The sequence below is a fragment of the Amblyomma americanum genome, chromosome 6 (assembly GCF_052857255.1).
Source record: "Amblyomma americanum isolate KBUSLIRL-KWMA chromosome 6, ASM5285725v1, whole genome shotgun sequence".
Taxonomy (NCBI): domain Eukaryota; kingdom Metazoa; phylum Arthropoda; class Arachnida; order Ixodida; family Ixodidae; genus Amblyomma; species Amblyomma americanum.
Window position 1 is genome coordinate 177,980,715 of NC_135502.1, and position 20,632 is coordinate 178,001,346.

At 48.9% G+C, this 20,632-nt stretch overlaps 1 protein-coding gene across 1 annotated transcript in view; it reads left to right on the top strand.

Moving 5' to 3' along the window:
* LOC144095061 (uncharacterized) overlaps positions 1 to 20,031 on the top strand; it is a 181,850-nt gene extending 161,819 nt beyond the window's left edge. Inside the window, exon 4 of the mRNA XM_077628868.1 lies at positions 19,845 to 20,031. Within this exon, the coding sequence (XP_077484994.1) occupies positions 19,845 to 19,955 (111 nt within the window). The 3' untranslated portion in view covers positions 19,956 to 20,031. The remainder of the gene's footprint in view (positions 1 to 19,844) is intronic.
* The last annotated feature ends 601 nt before the right edge of the window (positions 20,032 to 20,632 follow it).

Genomic DNA, 20,632 nt, shown 5'->3' on the forward strand with positions numbered 1-20,632 from the left:
AAATCTATCCGGGTACACATGGCTAAGGACAGCTGGATTAGGAAGAGTGTTTGTTTGAATTTGTCTCCACAGTACCTCCTGTTCGTTTAGGCTTTTATGCGGAGCAGGGAAGGTTAGCCTTTCTAGCCTGTAATGCTGAATAATCTCATGGTAGGTATTAAGGCCGTCTCTCGTCATTTCAACTTCCGAGTTAGCATTCACAGCTCGGCCGATAAATCCTCGAGCTTTATCGTGGGCTGCCTCGTTCCCCGGGTTTGACGAGTGAGCCGATACCCAAACCAATTCCACGTCTGTCCTGTCTTTCGGGTAATTCCTGAGAATTCCCACGGAGGTGGGAGATATTCTGCCCCTGGCGAAATTACCAATGGCTGCTTTTGAATCGCTGACAATCACTTATACTCGCGTGTTTGTCAACGCCAAGGCTATTGCCTCTTTTTCGCCTATTTCTGAAGAGTTGGCGCGTACTGTCGCGTTTGCTATGAGTTAGCCTTCCTCGGTCACCGCAGCTATCGGGAATGTTTTCTCGGGTGTTGGTTAAGCTGCCGCGTCTACGTAGACTACGTCCTGTCGGCCCTCAAGTTTCTTAGCTAGTGCTTTTGCTCTGGCCTTGCGCCTTCTTTCGTGATGGACGGGGTGCATATTTTTCGGTAATGGTTTTACCATGATTGTCCTTCCTGAGGTTGGACGAGATTTTTCGAGTAACGGCGTTGAGCGGTTCCGCGTTTATTCCTAGCCTTTCTAGGATTGATCTACCCGCATTGGTTCTAGTGAGCCTGAGCTCTTGCATTCTACGATGGGCCTCAGTCAATTCGTCTAGCGTGTTGTGTAGGCCGAGTTGCAGTAATTTCTCAGTGGAGGTGTTGACTGGTAGACCTAGGGCTGCCTTGTAGGCCTGCCTGATGAATCCTTCAATTTTGAGTTTCTCAGCGTTGTAAAACTGTAGATAGGGGAGGGCGTAATTCATCCTGCTGATGACACTCGCTTGCACCAGCCGACATAGATCTTTTTCCATAACTCCTCTTCTCCTGTTCGCTATGCTTCGGATCAGTCTAATTGTTTCGTGAACTGAGGCGTTTAATTTTTCGATTATTTCTGTATTTTGGCGGTTCTCTTGGATTATCATTCCAAGGATTCGGATGGAACTAACTTGTCTATTTACTTTTCCTTGCAGTTGTATGCTTATGTTGGCTGCCGGGAGGCTGAATTTCTGTCCTCTCGGAATGTCTCTTTTAATTAGGAGCTCCGATTTGGGATGAGGACATTCTTGTCCTACCGTTTTAACGTAGGCTTCTATGGTATCGACGGCCCTTTGTAGGGTCTTTTCTATCCCCCCATCATTTCTCTTCGCAATCCAGAGGGTAATATCTTCGGCATAGAAAGTGTGTCTGAAGATCTGTGGTTTGGTGCTACTAATGGCGTATGCGCAGTAGTTACTAGGGAGCGAGAGAGAGAGAGAAACAGGCGACGGAATCGGCGGCGGCCACCTGCGCCGTGCGTGACGTCACTCGTGCTCCGACATACGCCGGCTCGCGCGAAGCGGGGTGTTGACTAGCGTAGTGAAGCTTTTTGCTTCAAAACAATTCTACGCCAAGGCTAAGAACACGCTAGGAGCAAAAACGCGCATGCAATCCATACGTAAAGAGGCGACAACGATACCTTGGCCAGTATTCTCGGAAAGGAAGGAGTGCACAGAAGCCGGACACCGTTATCGAAAGCCTCCCCCACCGTCCCAAAGACGCTTCATTCTAAAGAAAAGTGCAAGGCGTGGAATGAAAAATCTCCTGCTTCGAGTGCTTTGCGTCGTGAACTGGGGACACCAAAAATATGACGCAAAGGGTGAAGCCGCGCGAAGCTAATGCCAGACAAATGAGCAGAGCGAAACGCTGGCCGAGCGCTTCCAGGCGGGTGACCACAGAATCAACTTCGAAAGAACTGGATGGAGAGAGAGCCAAACTGCGCAGAAGTCTTCTATTTCAGTCATGACACAGGAGAATGTTAATTGTTCTCTGGGAACTGCTCGCTCTTACATCCAAGGTTTACGTTCCGTGATTAAGGTGGTGGTGGTGAAACATTTTATTGTCCGTAAGGGGATGACACCGGAGCTCCGGTGACGCTCGCAGGCGTCCAGGGAGCCCGATGTCACCCTAAGGGGCAGGGGTTAGTAGACGAAGCGGTTTGGCGCTACGGCTGCAAGACGGACAATGTTGGCCTTTGTCGGGTCTTCGCTATGAAGCGCGGCCTCTCATGCTTCTTCGTCCTTGAATAAATTATATCCCGGGGAGTCGCTGCACTCCCATAGAATATGTCTTACAGCCCCTAAGTTATTACAGAATCTGCTGAGTTGGTCCTCCGGGTTTCCCGCTTGCTTGAGGTATCGCCATCTTGGAGACATGTGGTTCTTGGCTTGCAGGCGGCGCCAGTTGACTGCCTCTACGGACGTGAGAGACCTATCCGGGAGTGGATATTTCCGCCTTCCTAACCTGTGATGCTGTATGACCTCGTGGTAGGTCGTGAGCATCTCGACCTTAAAGTTAGGTTGAGGGCGCCGTCCCCCCCGGATAATGAGCGCTCGGGAGAGGGCGTTGGCGGCTTCGTTTCCTTGTATGTTGGAGTGAGCGGGGCCCAGGTTAGGGTGATCCCTCTGTCTATGTTGCTTTTCGATAATATGCTGAACGCGTAATGTGATGTTTGGCTTTGCAGAAACTTCTTACTGCCGATTTGCTGTCGCTAATGATCAGACGTTAACGTAGGGAAGAGGACCTTCGACTACGTCCGTGATTAAGAAGATGTGGGCTTAAGAAACCTCTGTAACTCGCTCGCAGTCGCACCTTGAAGAGTTAGTGGTAATGGTTCATTGACAAAAAAAATACAATAGGAAGCAGATAGCTGCAGCCGGCACAATTAGTCACAGGGAGAGGATAGCGAGAAGCAAGGAAAAGAGCAACCGAGAGATAAGACGGGAAAACTTTGTACACTACTTCATAATACAAAAAGCAACAAGTTTGCGCCGACCGGGAGCTAGTGCCTAGGCACTGTTGTACGCATTTACAACACGCGTAAATTCACTGCATCTTCAAGGCCGCGTGCACGTAGCTGGTTTGGTTTGGTTGGGTTTAAGAGGGTTTAACGTCCCAAAGCGACTCAGGCTATGAGAGACGCCGTAGTGAAGGGCTCCGGAAATTTCGACCACCTGTGGTTCTTTAACGCGCACTGACATCGCACAGTACACGGACCTCTAGAATTTCGCCTCCATCGAAATTCGACCGCCGCGGTCGGGATCGAAAACGCGCCTTTCGGGCCAGCTGCCGAGCGCCATAACCACTCAGCCACCGTGGCGGCAACGCGTGCACGTAGCGTTCTGTCGCTAATGAACCGTGCTAGGGGCACTTTGCGCAAGTGGCCAGGGTGGAGCGCCCAGCTGCCGCCTTGAAGCGGAATCAAAGCCAGTTTTGAAAAGTCGTCTCATCATAAAAGAATGGTTGGCGTACATTTCTCACTTAAATTGAAATCGTAATCTACAACATTTAACTCGGATTTGACGCTGGATTGCTGCTTTTGATAAAGGCGCAATTTCATGCCGAGCAGATGGCAAAGAGTTCAGAATAGTTCACAACATGCAGTTCTACGAATTATTCTTCATCGCTTCATAGTCTACATACACTTTGACGTGCTTGCAGAAACTAGCAGCGATTACGGCAGTGATAAAGTCCTTAATTAGCGACAGTGAACGATCGAATGATCGGAGACCCTTTACCAACCTAGAAGAAATGCTGGGATTTACCACACTACGAATTGCTACACTGGACAAATTACTTAATGCGCAAGTGGATTAGTGAAAAAAACATGAAACGCAGCACCAGGTTTGGCGCCTAGAATCCTGCAGTACTTACAACATTCAACTCAAGTTTATCTGCATCCATAGAAGTACAGATGACAGGAGCACAGAAAAAATTCAAACGAATATGGCTTGACTGGGCCTGTACTCACAACAGAGACTGCAGAGGTACACTTACTTCAACGCATCCGTGCTGTATTTTGACCGCTTCGCCGGAATTTTCGAAGAGCTGACTGTAATTGGGCGTTAAAACATAGCGATTAATATGTGATTTTAATATTTGCAATGCACATTGCAAGTAACAAAATGTAGTAAGTGTCATTACAACCCTATACAAGTGTCGTTGAGTGAACTCTATGTATGAGCATGCTAAAACTGTGTCGCCCTTCTTGAACACATATACCTGAAAGTTTCATTATATTGCATTGTTAATGCACACGCAATTCCACTATCAATCATGCCCATGTACTCACTGTATGCGCTTGCAATACTAAAGGTCCCTTCGCCACCAGAATCACAAATCACAAGCCCGACGCCGTCAGGCCCGTCTTCGCAGCCTCCGTAGGCAATACGGACAAGACACCTCGGCTATGTATGTGCATGTGGCTTCCTGTGCATAGCCCCACAGATATGTCTGCGCCGCTGTCAATCACGCCAACATCCCTAATCTTGGGGTGTCCTTCACGGCACCGGATCCGACGGTCGCTGAAGTCATTGCAACAGCCATCTCCATCAAAATTAGCGTCACCCATAATTTTACAGACTCCCAAGCCGCTTGCGGAGCCTATACAAGCGGACGTATCCTGCTCACGGCTCTCCGCGTACTGGGAGGCCGTCTCCAATATGATCATGCTCTACCTGGGTCCCAGGACATGCAGGTCTCGGTGGCAATATTCGGGCAGATGCACTAGCTCGAGATTCGAGCGGGGCACACCGATTCTACTCTCTACCCCCTCTCAACCTATTTTTCAAGACGTCTAAAGACCCTCCGCCTATTTGTCCCTACCCTCCGCCACATAAGAAACTTTCGCCGGCGGACTCCTACCACCTAAGACTTGCATCCAAACACTCTGCTTTCCCCAATCTCCACCACTTACACCGCATTCACCAAACTTTATACGCAGATGCATGTCCTTGGTGTGGCGATCGATATTCCCAGATGCACGCACATTACATGGGCATATGCTCAGCTAAACCGAGCCACTTAAAGCCGCACAACGCGGCCCTGGAGCAGTGGGAGCTAACGCTGGCCACCGGCACCCTGGAAGACGAGGAGGCACCAGTCGCCATCGCCAAAGCGCAGGCGGAAGTCACTGCATGCTTGGACTGAGGACGCCACCCACAATCCGCCCTGGCCTCATTTTTAGAAATAAATGTTTATTCCCTCTGTCTCGCTCCTTATAATCTTCGCTATATACTCATAGAAGGCGCGTGCTTTCTTGGAGGAGTCCACATTTTTGGCCTCACTCTAATGGGGGCACTTTTGATAAAAGCGGGCATTCATGCGGCATGACTCAACCTCCCCAAAGCAACGAACCTCTGCGTATACGTGCGCTAGCCAAACACACCGAGAGGGCGCCACGCGTTTCTTGCCCATTCTGAGATGCACGGTGGACAGAAAAACAGCTGGAGAAAACATTTTGCTTCATTCAAGTGTAACATACTTTATATTTCTTAAAAGGCTGCACATTTCACTATCTAAACCTCTGAGTGCTCGCCGATATAATGTAATTTAGGGCAGCGGTGAATGACAAAGTGAGGTCAAGGGTTTTTTTTCGCGACTTCGTCATGGGCTCCATCCGACAGTATGTCATTGCGCAGCGTAAACGAAATATTTAAGCCACACTGATGAAATAAACTAAGAAGTATTTAACACATGAGCGAGAATGCTTGCATGTAACTATTATGCGTGATATTGATTTTTATTTCTCACCGCAGATCAGGTACGCGCCGCCGGGAGATGGCGCGGCCGGTGTCGGGGGATTTAGCGACGCACATGGGCGGGAACCCTGTACTTATCTTCTTTTATTAATAAAGGAGGGCCTTATTTACTCATTTTAGAGTCTCTGTCATATGCAAAATTTGAAGAAAATTGTACACAAGTTGAGGGAGTGCCGATTCCAGCACAGCTGTAACGAATCCAGCGTTACAAACCAAAATAAATTAAGAGCTGCTAAAAATATACAAAAGTGTACTTTTAAATCAAACGTGAATTAGAAAACAACAGTACGCATGGAGTAGGACGACAAAGCAAGGACCTGGGGACACGAACGACTTCATAGATTCTCTGTTGTAATAAGAAAATTAGTTTAAAACCTTTTGTTTGCATGCGTTCCTAGGGGCCGCACTCCCAGTTGTTACCTGCACTCCGCGATAGTGGCGCCAACGAGTCCTGCTTATGTCAGAGATCGGTTTTTGTCCACAAAAAGTAATTACGTGTGCTCTTCCGTGATGGAAACGGTCTCAGTCTTGGGATTTGGGGAAAATTTAGAGCAGTGCACGGCCTGTTTGCTGCGTCAGTCCCTTCATGTAGGCGCTCCTGCCGATACTGAAGAAGCTACACGATTGAGCGTTGATAGCATTGTTTGAAACAAGGTAATGGAGCATGTTCTTGCGCATTCTTTTTCGCCTCGTTCTAGAGACTCGTTTCAGGAGTTTTAACAGAAATTGGTGTTGGTGTTTTTCTTTTGGTTTTTTAAAATACACTAGTATATTCAAAAATGCCAGATTTAGGGCAGTACTTGTTGTACTTCCATATATTATATAACAATGAACTTCAGTACACTCATTTAGCGCCTGAATTTTTATCTATTGTGCAAATTTGAATGAAATATGCTTTATATTTGCGGAGAAAAAAATCTTGAAAAATAGCCTCACTTGTGACTTGTGTCATTTTCGAAATTTTTTCTAGTAAGCGACAACCGCTTCAAAATGGCAAAAGAAAGCCTGACATGTTCTTTCTCACCTGTAATTTTAGATCGAAAAATATATCCCTCGTGGTTTTGATGTCTCGATTTTTGCGTCATTGCAAATCTGCGAAATTGAGCCGTGCATGAAAAGGCTGCCTCTGCCACTACGTCGTTACAATTTTTTTTTTCACTCGAAATATTACCGTTTTCACAAAACAAAATTCACTGTTGGCCTGCTGAATAATGCGTGTATAATATACAAAATAAACCAACTAAACCAACAAACAATATTGCAGTCGGGATTGTATGAGCGAGTAGTAAATTCATGGTTAAAGCCAGGTGGGTAAAATATTTCTATATTTTTTGATGACGCCAAGGGACCCGGAGATACTTTGATTTCTCTACGTGAGGATTCCAGCGGATTCTCGTGTAAAGTTACGCCGAGAGTTTTTGATTTTTGCGCTAGTGGTAGCTCGCGAAGCGAGGGTTGAAAGAATGTTGAATTAGTTTTTTTCGTGCATGAAACAAGACATGCTTGATTTTCATCATTTTTAATTGTAGCTGATTAGCATTCGCCCATTGCCCAAGCTCTGTCAGCCGATGATTACATTTCATTTCTAAGCTTTAAGTGTTCTGATCTGAAAAAAAATACATTTGTGTTGTCCCCTTACGTGACCCCTTCTCTGAATGGAATGTTAACGTGATCATTTGTCTATACCAAAAAAGGAGTGGGCCCATAGAGAGCCTTGCGGAAACACGTACTTCAAAATTCCGGCAGATGAACGCGCACCACTAATTTCAGTATATTGAGGGTGGTTTTGAAAGTTTGAACTAATAAGTTTTAACGGTGTGCTTCTCATTCCGTTATTTTTCACTTTTTTTGGTAAAGTATCGTGCTTCACCCCCTTCCAAGCGAAGAGTAGCAGGCCGGCGTAACCTTACCGCCGACCGACCTGTCCACCTTTCCTTCCATTAAATTGCTTTCTCTCTCCACAGCCACGTTAACGAGCGGCTGCATCTCGGCATGGTGGTGGTGAAAACTTTAATAGACAGGGGAGTTTAGGACACGCAGGTCCTTGGGCCTCCGCCCGGTCCCACCGCACTCAAAGGTTCTCGGCACATTCCTTGACTGCCGTCGCGTCAGCTCTATCCGCATTTCCCGCCGTGGCAAACCTGCTCATGATCATTTGCGGTATCGCACAGATTGCGCGCGACTGCTGCTTCGATCTCGCAAGCTTCTAGACGCGTCCATCTTTGGCGTAGCAACACTTTCGGCTTGCTCAAGCGCTGAGCCAGCGATGGAAGCGAACCTGCCGCAGCTACTTTCGGCGTCCGGGTACAGGCAACTACTGCTTTCTACTATTTCGCTTCGAGCGACGTGAATGCTGCTTCCACCAAAAGAAGCAGCTTTTAGTTACTTTTCAGTACGCAAGAATTTGGCCCGGGCGAACCCTTAAGTTTTATCTTGGCCGATTTTAGACGAAAATTAATGTCCAACCATAATTAAGCGTGGTCGGTAAAATGGCGACGGCAAATTTGCCCATTCCAATCCAAAATTTGGCCCGTGTGACCCAGAAATTTGACCTTCAACGATTTAGACCAAAATCGATGTCGAACCATAACTAACCATGCACGACACGATGGCTACCTCCAAATCGATCCCGGGTTATTTCCAAAAATTTGGCCCGGGCGACTCCCAAAAATGTACCTTGGACGATTTGGACCAAAATCGATCTCTAACCATAATTTACCGTGCGTGACGCGATGAGGACCTCCGAATTTGGCCAGAGCCATTTCCAAATTTAGGCCCAGGCAACGCCCGAAATTGGACCTTTCGCCGATATGGAACCAAATCGATGTCCAATAATAAATGACCGCACGCGACAAGATGGCCAAATTTGGCCAGGGTCACTCCCGAAATTTCACCTTGGCCGATTTGGACCAAAATAGATTTCCGACCATAACTGACCGTGCTCGACACGATGGCGACCTCCAATTCTGGCCCGTGCGACCCCCGAAGTTTGATCTTGGATTGCTTGCACCAAAAGCTTACCACAGTACAACACCAGGGGACCTTTAACGTACGCTGATATTTCACAGCGCTCGGCTACCTTTTGCGTTTCGCCTAAATCGAAACGCGGCCGCCGCGGTCGGGTTAGCACCCCGCTACGGCGGCTCAGTAGCCGAGAGAGAAAGAAATTAGAGAGGGCATTAAGTTACGCTTTCAGGGTATGACGCAATAGCGTACTGGGTTAGGCTTTCAATTCTGAGCAGTTTGACACCTCTGAACGTATTTTTCATTTTTTTTTTCAGTTGTCTGAATCAATTGTTTTTATTGATCAATTATAGACTCTAATCTTTCTTAATTAGCATAATCAAGGATTGCTTTTCATTCCGAGCATTTTGGCATTTTGAAACCGCCTTTTTGGAATTTGGCATTTCTGCATTTATTTTTTAATGGATTAATTACAGTGATTTCATTAACCCGCCATCGCCTATCACACACCAAACAACTTTAGTAAGTCTATGCTGCACAAAACGTTGAATCGTACGACACCATCCACTACATTCTGTGGCAAATGGTTGGCATGATACGTTTTCTTTACGCAGCCCCCGATTAATTCTGACACGCGGTGCCGACTACGCTGACGGCTTTTCGACCAAACGAGCTCTATACGCTGTCGCGTAAAGTCGGTGCTAACCGTAACTTAGCGTGCCCGGCGCAATGGCCTGGGCCATTGGCAAAGTTAGGCAGGGCCACCCCAAACTTTGACGGTCGCCGATTTGGACCAGAATCAATGACCAACCATAATTGACCGTGCGTGACACTATAGCGACTTCGAAATTTGGCCCGAATCATTTCAAAAATTTTGGCCCGGGTCATTTACAACAATTTGTCCTGGGTGACCCCCTAAATTTGACTTTAGACGATTTGGACCAAAATTTATGCAAAACGATAACTTAGCGTGCTTGGCATGATGGCGACCTCTGAATTTGATCAGGTTCATTTTGAAAGTTTGACCAAGGTCACCTCCGAATTTGGCCTTTGTCAACTTGGACCAATATCGATGTCCAACCATATTTGACCGCTCCCGACACAATCGCGACCTCCAAATTTGACCCGGATGATTTAAAAAAATTGGTCCGGGCCACCCCAGAAAAAGCTTAGAGATTTGTGTCATCTCATTGCTGTGGTGTCCCCTGTGGCATCACCGTTTACGTCACCGTGCTTTTGCACGTCACACATAGGTTTAAGCAGAGTTAAACCCCACTAACGTTTTTCTTTTTCACATACACATCTGAAGACTTCTAACGCCTGCCTCGAGTGTGCTCGGCGCGACTGACCGGTTGACAACACAGGTTTTAGGAGTTGAGTCCGCCTTATAACCTTGCTGTCGTCATCGGGTGTTCCACACAGATGGAGCTAGTGGTGGACAGAAGCTACTGCAATCTTGCCTTTAGTTAGCTTCAGCACAGTGCTCCCGCTGTATTAGTGCTGATCTGTAGCTGCTGCGTCTTTGTCGTTACTCTCTTTAGCAGCACTCCTACAAGGTTCGCCCTCTACGAAAGACCCCTGATTGCTGGCTTCTCGTCTCTTCCATTTCTTTCAAAAGCCGCAACCTTCCCGCTTCCATTTTTTCCTCTTAGCGCCTGCGACACCCTCTTCCTCACCATCTTGGCGTTCGAGACGCGCTCGTTCTTCCTCCCGTCTTTCTTTCTGGAGCTCCTGAGGTCCCAATATTGGGAAAGTTCCTTATCATTCGCACCGCAATTTGTAATTCACTGGATTAGGCCAGGATTCCTGTGACTGTTTCTTACGTCTAGACCCAAGTACTCGCAAATTAGCACTGGGTACAATTTCCTCAGCTAGTTCAGATCCATGGTCACCTGTGAAATTACCTCCTTTTCCCAAGCTCTCGTGAAGAGACCTTAATAACGTATTCTATAAATCACGGTACCGCAACGGCATATCGAAAAACACCGGCTAGGGTTCAACCCGGAGGTTCAAGTAGCCAAGCGGAAGCAAAGCCGGCAGTATTTTTAGCGAAGAATAGTGTGACATTATTGCAACGTCATCGCATGACGTCACATCAGGCGACGCGAATCTCAGATCTAAAGGTCAAGGTGAAAGGGAAAGTGACAAGTGGTTATTGGTCACGTGGTCGGTGGTCATTAGCTATGTCCATACCATACACGCCTATAACGGCTATGCGCAGCAGGACACCTATTCGTACGTTGTTAGTGTTGAGGTGTGTGCTTGTTTTGACCTCGCTCGGATTTCAAGGCAGGGCTTCAAGTTGTACCTCGAGTAGCAGAGCTTTCGCACTAAAATGACAAATCTGCCAGACCTTGGCTCACCAACATCAAGAGCCAATCTACACGGCACGCGTAGGTAGCACTGCCCACTGGATCGCGAAGAAATTACGGACGTCAAATGTTAAAATACTCTTTAACAACCGCTCTGAATTCGGAATGTACAGTACGTGCTTGTTGTTCCGGGCTGGCGAGAACAGCTTCCTATTTTTCAAGCGTGGGAGATATGACTAGATCTGCAGGAGGCGGATCCTCCGTGCAGTCCCAGATTACGTGGTCTGGGGTAGCCGGCTGGCCGTACAGCTGACAATACGGATTTACCAAATCAGGCAAGACATTGAAATAGGTCCACGGGCTTGGCTACGACCGTGTTTGCAGTCGCCTCTAAGTGGTAGCCTGTTCGCGGCTGAGCGAAACGTGGAGGAGGAGGCAGGCTCGCTCTAAGCTCCCTGCAATAGTTGGTTATGACCTGATATATACTTAGCGTCTCGCCTCTGAGCACATCCGGGTCCGAGACTCCCTTTTTAAAGTTTGAAGTTAAACTTCTGCCAATTTTTTATCTCCCGAACTTTTTCACTCTTTTGTGCTCTTTCCTAATAATGCGATCACCACCGCTGTTCCTGCTAACTGTGGCTCGTCAAGCCTCCACATTGCTCTTTGCCTGGACCCGTAACTTTGCATATGTACCGTGTGATGTTGAAAAAAAATATTCTTCTTGATTAAGCTCAACGCTCACTCAGAAGATCAACTGCAAAGCATGATCAATCAGTTAAGCAGAGCAGAACGGCCGGTCTAAAAATTCTCATGCAGTAAACCGAGTGATGTTCAACTGTCTCGCAAGACAACAGCAGTTCGGAATTAGTAGCGAGGTGCTGGAAGTGGTAAAGGAATACGTCTACTGAGGGCAGGCAGCGACCGCTGATCAGGATCACAAGAGTGAAATAACTAGAATAAGAATGGAGTGGAGCGCATTTGGCAGGTTCTCTCATATCATGAGTGGCAGTTTATCAATATCCCTAGAGAGAAAAGTATACAACAGCTTATCTTACCGGTACTCCTCTATGGAGCAGAAACATGGAGACTAACGAAATATGTTCGAGTTAATTTGAGGACAACGCAGCGAGCTATGGAAAAAAAACTTTCTGGTGGTTTAGCTCTGGTCAACCCTGGTCGAAAGCGAAAGGATGCGTCTCCCTGGCTACGTTTGTGGTCGCGCGACTGGCAGTTTCCCTAGACAGCCAAACTGCGACACACACAGAAGTAAGCATTTTTTTATTTGTTAAACATCTTGCTCTCTTCGAAACGACATAAACTTCTCGACCATGGCTTCGCGGCGCGCGGCTGCGGCAGGATGTTCATCTACCTCCATCGCCCCAGTAATAGCCCTCGACTTTTAACTCATCATCATCATCAAAACTTTTTTTCCCACCGAAATGAAACTCCTTTTTGGACTCCCCGGCACGCAGGCCTAAGGCAGCCCTACTCAGAAGCCTCGAAAACTAAGGTCTGGTGAATATACATTGTCGCTTCATGGCCTCAGCCGCCAGGCGGATGGCTTGGTGCTGTTGAGCGGGGTCCTCGTTCCGCAGCAAGGTCTCCCAGGCTTCTCTACCTTCTATCCTTTGCTCGGCGCCCGGGCTGCCAGCACATTCCCATACTACGTGTCGAGACTTCTTGCCCCTCCTCTTTTATATGACGTCAGCTACAGCAGCGGCCCCAGCGGCTATTACACCAACTATCTCGACTTCGACCTTTGACCTTGACCTTATGGACCACCTTGGTTTCGAAACTGACTACCACCAGTTATGCTCATGGTTTGACTGCTAGCTAAATTCAAGGTCAAACTCGCGGCCCCGCTGACGGTTCGAAAAGCGTGCGTAGTGAAGCTTTTCACTTCAAAAAATGAGATGTGTGACATTAAGAGACTGGCAGCGGGCAGAGTGGGCGAGAGAAAAAAACGCGGGTTAATGACATCCTAGTCGAAACCAAGAGAAAAATGGGCTTGGGCAGCGCATGTAATGCGAAGGCAGATAGCCGCTGGTCCTTAAGGGGGCTGTGAAGGGGGCTCTAATAAAGTTGCGGCATGCATGGGATATTGAAGCACGCCGCTTCACGAACAGTGTTCAGCAAGGATTTTTTTAAGTGCGCTTCGTAGAAGCTGAGTTATCTGCAGTTAAAATATGAATTTCAGCGTCTTCGCGCCTTTCCCTCTCCTCTCGTCACTTTTTGCACGCAGTGGTCGGCAGATGAACATAATGTGGTCGAATGTGGCTCTCAGGGCTCCACACAGGCGAAATTCGGGGGTGTGAGCAGTAGGGAAGGAAAGCGCAAATAGCGCCGCGGAGGGAAAGGTGCGAGCCTGAAGATTTCGCCAGGTCTCTGCTGTTTTGTCACGGATGTGTGTGGCGGGGCGTAGATTAGATGTTCTTCGCGGCAGTATAGCGTGATGTCTTGATATATGATCACCCGTTCTCTCGCGCTGCCTGGGTCTTCGGTAGGCGCCGCAAGGTTGACGTACGCTCGAGCAGCGGAAAGGGCCACTTCGTTAATGGGATTGCCCGAATGCGCCGGCACCCAGACTATTTGGATAGAGCGAGTTGGTTTGGAGTTGGAGGTGAGAATTTTATAGGCGGTAGCATGTATCTGCCGGCGGTAGAAATTTTAACGCCGGTTTTGGAATCACTCAGGAATAGAGTGACAGTGGAAGACGGCATAGCTCGCGTGATGGCAGCTTCTTCTGCTTTTATAGAGGTGTTTGCCTTGATCGAGCCTTATGTCGTGTTTTGTAGGTTGTTGGAGAGCACGCAGAGGGCGTAACCTGAGGGTTGGGAGTACTCTGCGGCGTGTAGAGTATGTCAGGTTCATTTTCATGTGCTTTGTGCATGGCGCGCACGCGGGCTTCCCGTCGAGCCAGGTGATGGACTAGATGCATATTTTTAGATAGGGGGTTAATAGTGAGATTGCCCCTGATGTATTGCGGAGCCTTGTGGGAGTTAATCGGAGATGGATCGATCGGTAGCAGCTGAAGTGAGGATAGAATGTGACGTGTAGTGGTAGTGGAAGGCAGTCTGTCTATCTGGGCTAGGCGGTGTGCAGACTTAAGGCCGCCTTGTAGGCTTTTCGGACTAGTGCATCTACCGTTTCGGTCTCCGTTTTGGTGAGGTAGAGGTAGGGCAGAGAGTATAGCATCCGGATTATCACGAATGTTTGTACCAGTCTTCGGAGGCCGTGTTCGAGCATGCCGCGATGTTTATTGGCTATGCGTTTTATCAGTCGCATGATATGGTGCGTGGTGGTAGTGCGTTTGGAGACAGTCTCTGTATTAAGCCCGTTGTTTTGCAGGAACATGTCTAGTACACGAAGCTTGTGCACTCTTGCAACAGCTATAGTGATGAGCATGGAGGGGTTATGCTTTTTACGTGGGGTTGCATGGAGTAACACTAGTTCGGACTTGGCAGGGGAAAACGCGAGGTCTATGAAGGCCGCGCACTCCGCCGCCACGTGAGCTTCTGCCTGATGAATTTCTTCTATTCTTCCGACATTGCCTGTGGTGGCCCACAGGGTGATGTCGTCTGCATAGAAAGAATGGGGGAGACTCAGAATCTGTGAAAGTTTGTAGGCCATTGGATTTAGTGTGATATCAAAAAGAAAGACAGAGAGCACAGACCTTTGAGGCGTTCCTGGATTATCCAGAGGGAAAGCGATGGATTTCAGGGGGCCGATCCGGATTGCTACTATGCGATCCCGGAGGAAAGTGGCGATTGGGGTGTCGGGGTTTGACTCCCAACACCTAGATTGGACACAGCGTATAATAAGGCAGTGTGGTATACGTTGTCAAATGGCTTTTCAAGGTCTAAGGCCAGCAGCGCTCGCGTTCGTTTGCAGTGCCAGGGGCGGAGGATGTCTTCCGATATCTGAAGCATTATGTCCTGTGTGGAGAGGTGCCTTCAAAAACCCAGCATCGTGTGAGGGAATAGGTTGTTGGTTTTCATGTGAGTGTTTAAACTCTTTAGGATTACGTGTTCTAAAAGCTTGCCGAGAGAAGTGAGCGAGATTGGACGATGTGGTGTAACACGTTAATTGCAACAGTCTTTATGTAAGGCGTTTAAGAGGTGACGGGCCAAGGTGACGAGGGCACGTTGCAGGTTCAGGTCCCGGGAGGCGAGCCAGATAGGCCACGGTGAAGATGGTGGGAGAGGATAGGCAGGCGACTGGAATGTCAAATGGCACTCTGTAAAGTAGATATCTGCATATGTATGTGAACAGTTTGAGCAGTGATGTGTGGAAGTGTGCCCATACAAAAATGTTTGGCTGGCGTATAAAAGTAGAATAAATTATATTGGCGAAGAATGCGAGCTTCACAGATCGATAAAGATTGGTGTGGCAGTGGTAAATCAGCTAAGTTCAATTTTTGCTGCGTGTAGTGTTCGTCGACAATGGGTTTGTAAGCCCTGACTGCGGCGTGCACCGTCGGTGGGCTCGTCCATGGGATCCCCGGCGCCCGGTGTATAATATTTCCTGGCAACCTGGTGATCCAGCTCACTACCGGGAGTCAGTGTGACCAGGGATCCACCGAAGGGTCACCGGTCGTGGGCTCAATGCTCTGAGGACGGAGTCTAAAGCCGATCGGGTAGGGAAGGGGAGGGCTCTTTCGTGAAAGGCACGCAGACCTACCTGCGAGCCTGTATAGACTATGTATGCGGGTGCGGGTGGTAGGGTGGCAAAGTGTTGGATGGCATCGGCGCTCCCGTGTATTCTAGGACGAGAGTGGAGAGTGGAGAGGTGTATGGACCGGTTGTGTGAGTTCTGGTTGTAGAGAGGGAAGGTTGAGGAAGACGGCTTCTGTTGAGCCTGTGGTTTCCGTGAGGCAGGCGTCTGTGTAGGCCACCGCTGTAGTGTCCAAAGGTGGTTTGTGGTTGTATGCGAATGCTTGGCGGCGGCCTGCGTGTACGTGTGTGTACGGAGTCTACGGACGTGTTGCGTGGAATGGGTGCGAGGTGGAGGTTAGAGGCGTAGATCGAAAACTGATGCGGGTCTGGGAAAGAGACGGGTGCATAGGGAGTCTTGGATTGTATTCACCGACCAGGTGGTGAGTTGGACAGGCGAATGATTTGCCTTTTCCGGTGTTGGTTAAGGAGGGCTTGAAGGGGGTAGAAAAGGCCTGTTCTGTACAAGATGTCCGTAGAAGCCAAAAGGGGTAGTCCTAGTGCTGCTTTGTATAGTGTATTGAGGGTCTGAATTAGTTTGTATTGTGTGCCTGTAAGGGGGCAGGTAGATATGTAGTACAGGAATTTGTTCAGAGCCAGCGCTTGAGCGAGGAGGCTGGCGTGTCTCTCAGTGAGGCCAGCATGCTTTAAGACTACGCGGCGAAGGAATTTTGTGATTGAGTGGAATGTGCGTATGGACTGATTGATGGCAGAAGTGAAAGTGTTGGAACTCAGTGGCATACCCAGGACGCGACAAGGTGCGACGCGGGGGATGCGCTGTCCTGGCCAGGTTGAGGAAGATGGAGGGGTTCATTGTCCGTTGATATTTACTGCGTGTTAGGTGTAGAAATTCAAATTTCTCCGGACCGGGTTGTAGGCCCGCCTGGGAGAGGTGTGTGGAAATAGTGTTCTCTGGACCTATCCCGGTGAGCCAGTAGTGACACACAAGGTGAGATCGGCTGCACTGAAGAGGAAATGAATGTCGGGAATGTCGGCTAGGGCCCGGGCGAGTGGAAACATTCCAAGGTTAAAGAGAACTGAGGAGAGGACGGCACCTTGCGGAATGCCACAAGTTAGTGGGATGGGTTGAGACAGGCTGTCGAGACAGATGACGCTGGCGGAGCGGTGGGAGAGGAAAGCTCTTATGTAACTGTACATGTTGTGTCCGCACTATGTGTCAGCTAGTATTGATGACCATGTGGTAGCTGGCACGGAAATGTGATAGATTTACATGTTTGCAGGGTTTATGTATGCAGATAACTTGAGCGTAGGTCCAGTCTTCAGGGAAAGGGCCTTCATACCAGTGCTTGTTGAAGAGGTTCATTTCAGCTTAGATAGAGTTGTCATCTAATTTCCTTGGAGCTTTGGTTGTAACTTAGTCGGCACCGGCTGCAGACGTGGTCCGAAGTTGCAGCATGGCTCCTTGGACTTCGCACTTAGCTATCTCCTCGTCTAGTTCGGGGTTTTGCGCTCACAAGTAGGGTGGAATAGAAGCCTTCGGCGTTTGCCGACGTCGCGTGCGCAGAGCGTGAAAGTGGGTTCTGCATAGAACGCCGGTGCACTTGAATGTGTTCAGTGGAACGCAGGTTGTGTTCGATGCGACGCCTGGTCGCCCGCAGCCAAAGCTCCCAGCCTGGCAAGGAATGACGTGGATTGTCACGTGGCTGCCACGCCTCCACGGAAATGGCGCAGTATCTGTCACACCTCGGTGGACACCTGAAACCACGCCGTAAGGGAAGGGATAAAGGAGTACTGAGAGAAGAAAGGAAGAAAGAGGTGCCGTAGTGGAGGGCTCCGGAATAATTCCGACGACCTGGGGTCTTTAACATGCGCTGACATCCTACAGTTTTTGGTTTGTTCATGGAAGGTTGTGCCAAGTACTACACCAGGGTGCCCAAATCCGGTTCCGGTGAGGGAGTGCGTTGTCGGTTCTGGTTACCGAGCTCCCAGCTCTCAGGTCTCCTTAACACACGGGTGCCTTTGCGCTTCGGCATTATCGAAACGCGGCCGCCGCGGTTGGGTTCGAACCCGGGTACTCCGGATAAGTAGCAGAGCACCCTCACCACTGAACCACCGCGGCGGGCATTCTTGAAGGTCAAATTGCGGAGCCGATGACCTTGGCTTGACTAGACGAGTAAAGCTTTTATAAAATTGCACGGAACTGGCCGCCGTCTCGAGCTGAGTCACAATCATTGCTTGGTGCAGACAGTAGGAGAGTTGAGACATGAAAGGAAACATTGAAAAAGGAGACGTGCATTGCAAAACTGCGTCTGCCGAAGCAACGACGCTGGTTTTAAGCTCAGTGGTTAGTGCGCTCGGCTACTGAACCAGAATTGCCGCAGTGGCCGCGTTTCCATGGAGGTGAAACGAAAAAGGCGACCGTATGCTGTGCGATGTCAGTGCACGTTAAGGATTCCTAGGTGGTCGATATTATTCCGGAGACCTTTCACTACGGCACCTCTTTTTCTCTTTCCTCTTTTACTTCACGGTCCTCACTTCGCTTGCGGTGCAATTCAGGTGTTCGCCAAGATATGAGACAACAATTTTGCCATACCCTTTCATCAAAAAACAATTTTAAATTTTTAAGAACAGATACCCCAGTCTTGGTGCTGGTTTAAAACAGCGATGGCTGTCCTCAGTGTACCTAGGAGTCTCTCGGACGACGTCGGCTCGTGCACGGGCTTGTGGACGCGATGAAAGACTGTGAGCTTCCAGGAGGAGGATGGCGCGTTCTTCTTGGCACCCATTCGCAGTCACAAATTTGGCACGTGCTCCGCGTACCGCCAACTCCTGTCTGTGCGCGTTCTATGTGACGTCATTGCGCCCTGAGTGGGGCGACGCCACCACGATTTCGATGCCTATGGGGAGAACTGCTCCACCGGCGAATGACGTCTAATGGTCGCCTGTAGGTCGGAAGTCTATGCTATACAGAAGGCTACGGCGCATCACACAATCCAGTATCTCCTAGAACTGTGCTCCCGTTTCGGCGTGCGCGAGACCATCGTGATCGACAACGGACCGCATATTGTATTCGAAGTATCCAACAGCTTAGTGAAATGCTTCGGTGGCCGTCACATCTTGTATGCAGGGTTCCATTCAAGCACTAATTGCTTGGCGGAGAGATGTATACATTCAATTAAATCTTCGCTGCGGAAAGGCCGACCCGAAGACAACGTGCACTTACCTTACAGACGTTTCTACTGAAATACCGACATAGGCGACTATTGTAGTCGCCTGCTGCCTTTCAAAGGTAGAGAACTAGAGAGACCCTGACAAATGAGTTCCTGGCACATTGTCAAGTGCTCTAGCCCTGTATCTTTCAATGTTCGAGTAAGGACAAACCGGGGGGTGGAAATCTTGCATCATAATCAAAACCAACTGCTGCAAGCGTCGACAGCGCAAAGCGGAGCACGATGGATGACTTTATACCAGAATTCAGGGATCCTGGAAACGACACCAATCCACTTCCAGCCGTGGCTCCTGCGGTAACGAACGACCCTTCAATGGTGCGGCGCTATCCACTGAGCGACCGGGAACCTGCGGACAGTTATTAGCCATTATATCACTGAAATATATAACGCGTCAAATGACGTTGTGCTCATTAGGAGGAAGGAGGTGTTGTGTGCACGAGAAACCACGTACACGTGCTCTCATCGCGCACTGTATATGCGCATGCGCACTGCTCGGCTTGCGCTCATCTCATAGTCAATGCTGGCTTGGAAACACAGCTTGTACGGGGCCATCGCGTTCAGTATATGATGTACTTGCAGCCTGATAAGTACCAGAAATAAACGTTCGTTCGGTGCTACGTCTACGCCGCCCAGTTGCTGGACGTCAAACACAAAATTATGAGCTGTTTCTGATGTAACGTCAAATGAGCTGTTTCTCTGCGTGCATCTATTTCTGTATCTGAAGCTCGCACTAGCCTTCGGTCATGGGTTGATACATTGTTTTCTAATTTGTACGGCAGAAGTTGACATGAAATGGAAATGAAGCCCCGCTTTTGTTGGTGCTCGTTGGTGCCTCGGTGGATTTTAATCGGATTTAAAGAAACGGGTGTGTTCCTCTGGTTCCCTGCAGGCGGCACTGATGTTGCCAGCTGGGGCGGCGTCCAAAAAGGACGAGACGGCGCGACAAGGAGTGAAGTGCATTTACCGCAAGAACTCGGTGCTCTGCTACCAGTCCCCGTGAGGGCGCAAACCATCGTCTGCCGGGAGAGCCGCAACCAAGGCGACGCGCGTTCGCAATGAAAAATTCCAAAAATCGACATGCACGTTTTATTTACTCACATTGCATCGGAAAGACACGAAGCTACGTAAGAATACAGCAGCATTTGAAAGGAAACGTTCTAGTACGATAGCATTTATAGCGGCCATTCTTCCGATATAGCCGTTGTCTTTTCTCCAGAAGCCTGATTTGTGGCAGGCCCACCAACTCACCGGGTGGTGGCTAACCTGCGTGGTATATTATACTGAGCAACAAAGGATGGAAAAGGGGAAGGGAGAAGAAAGGCTCGTTATGACACACTGAACGATGAAGCCCACAGCCATTATTCTTTTAGTGGTGCTGACGATGAGAGATCAATAGTGTAATCGTTTTATTTCTCAAACATAATTGGTCAGAAAACAGAACAGGAGAACGACCACATGCAGTTGGTGGGATCTAAACCCACGACCTCCGTATTTCGCCTCCGGTGCTCTACCGGCTGAGCTACGGCGACGGCTGTGCAATCTTCTGGTTTCGGCGGAATTTATATGCCGTGTAAGCGAAACTTTAAAGTGTTCACCAGCGCCACCCTCGTCCATAGCGGCAGACGTAGTGCGACCCGTATTACCGCGACTGTTACATGGAACGTCATAGAACGGTGA